The sequence below is a fragment of the Chrysochloris asiatica genome, unplaced genomic scaffold (genome assembly GCF_000296735.1).
Source record: "Chrysochloris asiatica unplaced genomic scaffold, ChrAsi1.0 scaffold00348, whole genome shotgun sequence".
Lineage (NCBI taxonomy): Eukaryota > Metazoa > Chordata > Mammalia > Afrosoricida > Chrysochloridae > Chrysochloris > Chrysochloris asiatica.
Window position 1 is genome coordinate 1,925,161 of NW_006408866.1, and position 9,211 is coordinate 1,934,371.

Below are 9,211 nucleotides of genomic sequence, written 5' to 3' on the forward strand. Positions count from 1 at the left end.
CCAGCCACTCCTTGGAAACCCTATACAGGGTCGTGATGAGTAACAATTTTACAGAGCAAAGGAGGAAATTAAGGTTTTCAACTTCCAAGGTCACACAATAGTGGTACTTGTGCATCCTGTAAAGCCAGGGTCACACTGTTTCTCTCTTGCCTCATCACTGCCCATTTGACACATGTGGGAGCTGAGCCATGCATCTGACACAGTGCTGAAATCAACGCACTTTTTATTCCTTATGGGAATCCACAAGGGTTTCCATCGCTGCCTACAAGTCCTGACACCCCGAGAAGGTTGGTGAGTCAGAGGGCAACAGCCATGGTTCAAATCTGGAAACCCTTTCCTTTTTTTTCTGTTCTGGATTGTTCTCCAAACCTAGTAGTATCATGTTGGGAGATGCTCCCAGTGGATAAATCTTGCCCCCAAATAAAGTCACCCTCTTCTCCCCCTGAGAAATGTCAATAGTCAAGTAAACAAATTTATTAAATCCAACAGCAGGTAACCTTCCAGAAAAAACAAAAACAAAAAAAAACATCAAAAGAAAAAATGCAGACATCAAAGACAAAGACGTGTATAACAAGTTAATAAAAATATTCAAATGACCATTTGGAGAGTGCAACAATGCAGAGAATACAAACAAAAGTATTGACTTCTGTCAACAAGTTTGTACAACCTCAAGACACGGACACGCTGGTCACAAACCAAGAGGGATCCACAAAGGTGGAGGGTCACATGAGTAGTGTGGACTCATCACCTCAGCGGGTTAAGGCAGGGTAACTGTAGAACCAATTCATCCAACCCCCATTTGCCTATTGCTTCCAATTCCCCTTTGAAACCTAGAGTCAGATTCATTAGTGCAACAGGTAAGAACAATACATCACAGATTCAGGGGCCTGAGGCCAGGGTCCAAGGAAAGAACTCCCAGAGCAAGTATGAGCGTTCGAGGGAACAACCGACAGCAGCTGATGAGTGGCTTCCTTTGGCGACATCCAGGATTTGTGTTGAAAGTAGTAGGGAGGGCAGTGGGTGGCAGAATTGGGCATGAGTGTAGGCCGCATTTCCAAGAGAAATGAGGACAAGATGTCCTAGCACCTGAATCAGAAGCATAACCCATTCGAATCATCTTGGCTTGTACAATCAGTGCTCATTTTATCCCCCTTTCAAAAAGGAAAAAACATAACCCTGCTGAACCGCTCCAATAGGTAGTCCCAGTCCAGGCGAAAATAACTTTTAATCCCATTTCCCCAGGAACTTTTTGAAGCCCTCTTAGTATGTCAGAATGATAGATTCTAGATTTACCAAGGGAATCAACTCCAAAGGGGTAACCTTGCACCCAACTCGGCAACAATGAGGAGTAAGATCAGTCTGGCATGCCCTCAGATGAATTCCAATGACACCCTTTAACCATGAAACAACTGGCTATCAAGCCGTTTAAACAAGATACTGCTGGATTCCCCTAAGGAAGACCTTTGTCAGTTACTAAGATGTTCAAGTCATCACAAACAAAACGTAAGAGACAGGGGGGGGGGGGGGGAAGGAAAGCGGGCAACAGAAACAGTCCCAAACCAGCAGCAGCAGTTTCCTTCCCACCCTAACCTCATCACAGGTTAAGTAAGCCTTAGGGCTTCCTTGCACTTAAAACCTAACTTTAAATATGGCACTCCAAAAGAGGTGTTTGGGATTTAAAATGTTTACACCAGCCTGGATGCAACAACTTTCCACCCGTTTGCTACTATTTGGCATAGTACTGAGACCGTCAAATCCGCCCTGGGGCCCACACTGCCGCCGCCTCCAGCACTGCATCTGGGCACCAGGCCCTGGGTGATCAGTTCAGCTCTGTTAGAGATCAATGAATACTGTGCCGCTTGATCCTCTCATGTCTGCCTTGGAGAAGTGTCGTATGGAAAACCCTTGTGTAGTCCCAGCTGGATTTTCCTGGGCCTGGGAACATGGTTGAATTTGGATCTTCACCCAGTGCTACGTTTCTCTCCCTTAGAAGAAGGGTAATAGGTATGGGGCTTTGAAGCTAACTCAGGATGTGGACACAGCTGGCAGAGATGAGAGGAATGTTGCTGGGACAGCCAAATGAAGCATGACAAAGTGTCATTACAGGAGGTGGGGATTAAGAATGATACATCCAGATTTGTCAGGGAATGGGGCAAAAGGAATTCAATGAAGCAACACTCCATCTCATGCCATCTTCCTAATCAATTGCTCAAGAAAATACCACAGAAGCTCACTCAGTCATTTGCTCCAAACCAAGCTGTATTTCCCAACACACATGAAATCAATTTGCTGAGGTCACCCTCAGATACTGGTTTTCAAACTGGCCTCCACATCCTGCCCCTCACACCAGTCATGCAGGGCTTTCCTTAGGGGCATTCATTTGGTTTCTTCCACTGAATGACTGATCACCAGTTAAGAAGAGGGGCCTTCTATTTCCCAGCAGTGTAACTGCAAACATTGGATGGTGCTTTGCTGAAAAACGGCTTTTTCCGTGGTCATCTGAATGTCCTGCTGAGTTTGGAAGGGTATCAGCCCTACAAGGAAAAATCTGCCTCTTTCTGACTTTGCTCCTGTACAATGATGAAACGAATGCAACATTGAAAGTATAATCAACGCTAATTTTTAATGGCGGGGAAGAAAGTGCCCGATGGTACTAAGGGTACTTGGCTGATAACCAAAAGATTGGAGATTTGAGTCTATAGAAAAGTGCCTCAGAAGACCTGGCAGTCTACTTCTGAAAAAATCAGTCATTGAAAAGCCTATGATGAAGAGTTCCACTATGACAAATGGAGTGGCGTGAGTTGGAATCTACTCAGCCGCATCTGGTCTTTTTTTAAATGGCAGGTGTATGTGTGCACGCTAACAGCTTTTTTAAAAGCCACCCACTAGATAGTATATCTGGGGTGGCACTGTGGGTTAATGTGCTAGACTGCAAAGTCGGTTTGAACTGCAAGGTTGGTGGTTCAAGCTCACCAGTTGCTCCTTGGGAACCCTCTACAGGGTCGCTGTGAGTCGGAACCGACTCAACAGCACTTAACAGCAACAAATGTAGTATACCTAATGCATGGAATGAAGGATCCCTGGTGGCGCAGTGGTTAAACAACCCTTTGCTAACCAAAAGTTCTGTGATTCAAACCCACCAACAGCTCTGTGTGAAGTAAGATGTGTAAGTTTGCTTCCACAAAGATTACAGCCCCGGGGACCCTACTCTGTCCATAGGGTCCCTAAGAGTTAGAATCGACAGCAATGGATATGATATTACTGAATGGAATACCTTCTTGTAGACTGAGGAGGAATCCAGTTCCTTCAAAGCCCCTGCTTATACACCTTTTCTCACACACACTTCTGACCTGAAACGGAAAGAAAGAACCTTGCCCATCAGGAAGCAGCCTGCGTTTCCCTCCTTCAACCTCTGGCCAGTCCAGAAGTGGGAGAACTAGGGGCTGCAGACTGGCTAGATGACAAGGAGTCTCTTTAGGACCTCAGTTTGGTGCCCTGATTCTAGAGTTGAGCCCACAGAGCCTGCTGGGGCCCGCAGACTCTCGCAAATGGTGGACATCAAGTCTGATTCAGCTAGAACAAAGCGAGGAACCTGGCCTGAGACGCCCTCTCGACTTCCCAGCAGTACTGGTAACCTAACCTTGTGGCTGATCTTAAACATTTCCCTTCAAGAAGGGTGGGACAACTGGTTAGGATTTTTTCTTTTTTTAAAAATTCAAATTCCAAGTACATTCTCTATGTCAATTTCAGAAAAACGACTGCAGAAACTTCTTAAAGTAATCATCTTTGCAAAGATGGGAGCCTCAAGTTGTAAGGATAAAAGAACTTACAATGGGCAGTTCCTGCTCAGGCTGAGAAACATACACCCCAGGGGAGGGAGGAGAGAACACTCAATACTGAAGAGACAAAATTCTCATTACCTCATTAGTATAAACATTTCTGTAAGATTTTATTTAAAAGATTCCCTTTTCAATCTGTCCCCAAGTGTCAGAAGTGGAACAGTGTTAAGTTCCTGCCACGCAGTACAGTATTTTGAGGAGCTATTTTTTAAAATAAAAGGAAAAAATAACGAGGAAAAAGAGAACCCTCTACTGAGACCAGGTTAAGACCAGAGTCAGCTCCTCAGGCCCTTTTGTGGCAGTTTGGCCAGAGCTGGCCTTATGGAACGATTGCTTAAGGAGTCTGGGGTACCAGGCACTCCCTCTTGTGAGGCAAAGGCTAAGAAAATGAACCTCCTCGTTAGTGAAGACGGAGGTCAGATCCAGATTCAAAAGCCACCTTCATTCTGGTGTTCCCTGGTACTCTTCTTACTATTGAAGGCAGCTCCCTCTTATATGGCCAGTTTTAGCAGACAAAGAAACAGTGGACTATCAATACATATATGTGTATATATATATTTTATATAGGTAAAATATATACATATGTTATATATGTATATATGCATATTTGGGGAGGGGGAGGGGAGGAGGCTCATGTAAACTTCAACAGTCATCACATTACCCCGTGTGAGTCTGACATCAACAAAACAGGTAATAAATAACTCCTGGGGCTTCGGTGTGACGACACGGTGCAGCAACAGGGAAAGGGCACACGCTCAACTAGTCAATCCGCTTTTCCATTTGTTTGGCAGAGCTCAGGCCAGCCCCAGGCTTCTGCACTTGCCAGACAAGTAAGCTGATGATACTCAAAAAAAAATTTTTTTTAATTTCAAGCAGAGCTCCATACCACAGTTTTTGTTTTTTGATTTTAAATTCAGCTGGCCGGCAGGCGTAGTTTTCCAACCACCAGGAACAGAAACTTTGGCTCCAAGGCAAACGAACAAAAAAAGGAAAAAAGTATTTTCACTTACAACATGAAAATACAGGAACTTCATCAAAGAAAGAAAAATTAACAAAAGACGTCTCCGTCCAGCAAAACTGAGGTAGCGCTGCTTTCTCTGCATTCAATACGTAAGTGGTTCTCAGTACAAGGTGTGGAAACACACAACTGCTCACTTGGCTGGCAGGGCAGCATGGTGACGGGAAACTCAACATGAAATGCAATCGGTCAGAGAAGGAATGAGCAAGAAGTGAGGGAAACAAGGGTTTTAGATAAATGAGCTGAAATGGGGGTTGTCAGCAGACTACAAAAGCTCTCAGCTGGCCTGGGCTCCCCCACAAGAGCTTACAATTGTCTGGGAATTAATGCAACGTGGTTAACACTGCTATTCAACTCTGGTAAACCTTTCAAAATAATTATTACAACCAAAATTCAACCATGTAAACAGCACTACACAAAGTACAGACCTGCCCTGAAAAACCAAAGATGCCAAACTGAGACCTGGCATTGCACCCCCTGGTTGTGGGAACGCAGCCCCGCCCTGCTCCACACCCTCCCCCACCCAACAAACACATGTCTAATTTGTGCAAGAAATGGCAGGCTTCAAAAAAAGATACACAACATGTAGCCAGCTTCAGATCTTTTGGGGGACCCCCACTGAAAGAAACAGCCAAAATAACCGAAAAATGAAGAAAGTGCCTAAAACATGATACAGCATTTTAGAGCCCTTTCAAATACAAGGCAGAGAAAGGTGTAAAGTAGAAAATATCCGGATCTTCAGTTACTTCCAGAAAGGTCCACTTCCTTGGTGGGCTGCAGGGCAGCGGGCAGATCCTTACAACCGCTTGTGGCGCAGAGCCGCTAAGTCTGCTCCTCCGGGCACAAGCCCTCGGGCCCTGAGCTGAGCAGGCTGCTCCCTTCTCCTTCTTCTCTTTTCCGACGCTCCGTTTCCCACTCCACAAAGGTGTCAAAGAGACTTGGCCAGGCCTCATCTTCACTGTAGTTGCTGAGGTCAGGACCAATCACCTGAGTGAAGTTAAGGAACATGTTCCAAGTATCCCGGGAAATGCCCTTGATCCCCGAAGGGTTCTCTGTTAGGAAGTGTAACCATTGGTCCAATACGGGAGGATTGTTCTGGGTAAAGACTAGTTTCCACAGGGCAATGGCTATTTCCCGATGCAGCGACCGCTGCCCCTCTTCAGAATCCAGGCCAAACTGAAACGTAAACCGGTAGAGATCCTTGAATTTCTCCTCTTGTTTGGCTTCTATTAAGAGGCTGGGGAACCGTGCACAGATCCCATCAATGCTGTCAGCACTTATTGCTTTGCAGCCATCAAAAAACTCTTTCCTGCAACAGGAAGGAAGAGGGCACAATGAGTACACATGGCAAACACCATCACTCCCTGTGAGGCAACAGTATAGTAATTAAGAGCACGGGTTTGGGGCAGATCCGCCTCAATTTGAATTCCAACTCCAGCACTAATTAGTCCTGTTTCCTCATCTGTCATCTGGTGAGAATAAGAGTTCCTCGGGTTTGGGTAAGGACTCAACAAGTTAATATAATACGCTAAGTGCCTCTAGCTGTGCCTGGTCCGTGGGCCCGCAGTAGGCAGATGGCAAACAATAGTTCATTCATCCTCCCAGAATTGGGACTACAAAGTCTCTTACTCGTGTCCTGCTCCCGTTCTGCAGCAGAGATTAAGCGGCTGACTCTTTCTCCCCCAGGACACCAGTCTTCCTGCTTCCCTTTGGTTCTTCATGGTTGTTTGTCTGGGGTGTAATTTTGGAATTATTACAGCCAGAGAGCTTTGGAACTAAAGAGTCAGGACTAAAGAACAGGTGCTAGAGAACTCTATCGCCAGTTAAAATTCTATTTAAAAAAAAAGATCGTAGCTGTATTTTTAAATTGGTGTAACACTTTCCAGCTTACCAAGTGTCTCACGCTGAGCACCTTCTCAGGGCATGCTGGATCTGCTGAGACCTTGAAGGCACTCTCTCTACTCAGGGGCACATGAACTGGTTAGTGTACAGCTGGATCTCTAAGTCAGTTCTTCTCAGACATAAGCCAGTGCTCTGCAAACCACCTCGACAGGGACAACGGAGACAGTGCCCCACCACTCCTTGATCAGTGCAGTTGCTGTCCTTACTGACACAAAGGCCTGGCTCAGGGCTAAGACCTAGAAGATGCAACAAGGCATCTGGAATTGTGCAGAGACGCGGGTGTATCCCAAGGCACTGACTCCAGTGTTTGCTCTTCAGTCCCTCCTGGTACATGAGACCCAAACCCATATTGTGGGGTCCATTTCAACTCCAAGCAATCCTACAGCACAAAGCCCAGCTGCTTGCTCCAGAGTGTTCCCAAGGCTGTTATCTTGATGGGGAGTGTGGTAGCTCTGCATGACACACAACTGGACTCTGAACTACAAGGGTGGCAATTCCAGCCCACCAGCTGCTCCGGGGGAGAAAGACAAGGCTTTCTGCTCCCATGAAGATGTATAGCCTAAGAAACTCTATCCAGGGTCACTATGAGTCAGAACCGACTCGATGGCATTTAATCACCATCACCACCACCACCTTTACTGGAGCAGACTGCCTCATTTATCTCCTGTGGAACAGCTGGTGGCCTTGAGGCGCAGACCTGTCCATTTGCAGCTGAGTGCTTAATCACTGCTACCAGAGCTTCTTGGCACATGACAGGTGTACAATAGATAGGGAGGAAGTGAATGAGCAAACTAGGAAGCAAAGGCATTGCAGTGTTCAGTCTGAACCTGCAGTGGGGTAGGACGGCAGCTCAGCATGGGGCCCGCCCTGGACAATGGCTCACTGAGCTTCAGGTAGAAGTAGGCCAGGCCAGGCCCGTTTACTCAGTGGTGGCCTGGCAATGCTGTGATAGGCCTGAAATCTGATCCACAAATTAGGCCAAGGCTCATTCTATGACAAGAAATCTGGGGAACACAGGAAAACCAGATAAGAACCTTTGACAAAATACAAATGCTTGGGTGTTTGCCTCAAGATTCCTCCTCTTCAGTAGGTCAGCTGTAGAGCCAGGCAGACAGTTGTAAAATTCTTACAAGAGTCTCAGGATAAGAACCACGACTTAGCTCAAAAATGCAAGCTTTAAAGAAGGTGGTCAGAAAAAGAAAACAGACTTGCCTAAACCCCTATGAATCTAACCCAGTTTAACCCTCAGTGTGCGCTACTGCCCCATGGTGTTCCATGGTGTTCTCTTTCCTCCTTGGCTAACCTGGTGACAAGAACTATGTAGGACTAACCTGGTTCAAGCTCACCAGCTGCTCCTCAGAAACCCTATAGTGTCACTATGGGCTGGAACTGACTCGACGGCACTTAACAACAACAACAACAACAAACCTGGTGACGTGAGTTATGTGGGACTGACCTGGTGAATTTGCACATGGTAGCAGCCTGGAACTTCCAAGCCAAGAGCAGCACTCAAAATTCCGTGGGGTCGACACACAGTTCATTGCAAAAGCGCTCCATGCCTTCCTCCAAAATTGCATCCTCCCACTCGTCCTTGTAGCACCTAAAGAGTTCTTCCAACCTCTGCAAGGAAGACTCCTCAGCATTGGACTTGGACTCCCTCCCTGCATCTCCCGAGGATGTTGGCAGCTGGAAGGCTTCAGTCGCAGCCTCTGCCTTTTTGGTCCCATTGACGAGGATATCGCCACCTGGCTTGCCACAGGCTGGCACCTGTTCCTCACGGTGGCATGTGCCCCGCCTACTGTGTGACTTGCCACTGGGGTCACGGTCTCCATTCTTGCTGCCCAAGGTTGATGAGGGATTCTTGCACTTGGTGACACACTGGCCCATGGTGCTGGTGGCCCGGCCTCTAGAGTGGTCCCCTCGGGATCAGATGCCCTTGCTGCCGCTGGCCCATGTGCCTCAACATGCCATCAGCAAGAGGAGCCAGCCAACCTGGAGGGGAAGCAGAGAGCAGTCACCTCTGAACAAGGGAGACAAGGTACGGATGCTAGCCACCTGGGACTGCCCACTGGCGCACCAGGCCTCTTCCGCAGCCCTGGGGGGTCAGAATTCCCAAAGTCTCTTTTTCCGTAAGAAGAATGTGGAGCCTAGGGACGGGAGCTGAATTCACCCACAGATCAGAGATCCCACTTAGAAGTCACAGTACACTGGGGGTCAAGGATGAACAAACTGCTGTAGTAGCTCTGACTGGTCAGAGTTCACTCTTATCTCTGAAAACCCTGAGCGGTGTCAAGGCCATTCCCTTGGTGGACATACTGTGGGGCAAATCCAGCTGCAGGTAGAAATAGTGAGAGTAACACCAAATGGAACACTCCTCGGCAGCAGCTGCTAGTGAAAACCAGGGTACTCATTCACTAGCCATCTGCATTAGACCTGGTCTATTCTTTAAGGA

At 47.1% G+C, this 9,211-nt stretch overlaps 1 protein-coding gene across 1 annotated transcript; it reads right to left on the minus strand.

The window, feature by feature from the left end:
• Positions 1 to 5,679: 5,679 nt before the first annotated feature.
• On the minus strand, positions 5,680 to 8,646 carry DCUN1D3 (DCN1, defective in cullin neddylation 1, domain containing 3). Its single transcript, XM_006878350.1, is given in 2 exon segments — positions 5,680 to 6,166; positions 8,216 to 8,646. Coding segments are annotated over 2 exon segments (918 nt in total).
• Between the last annotated feature and the right edge of the window lie 565 nt (positions 8,647 to 9,211).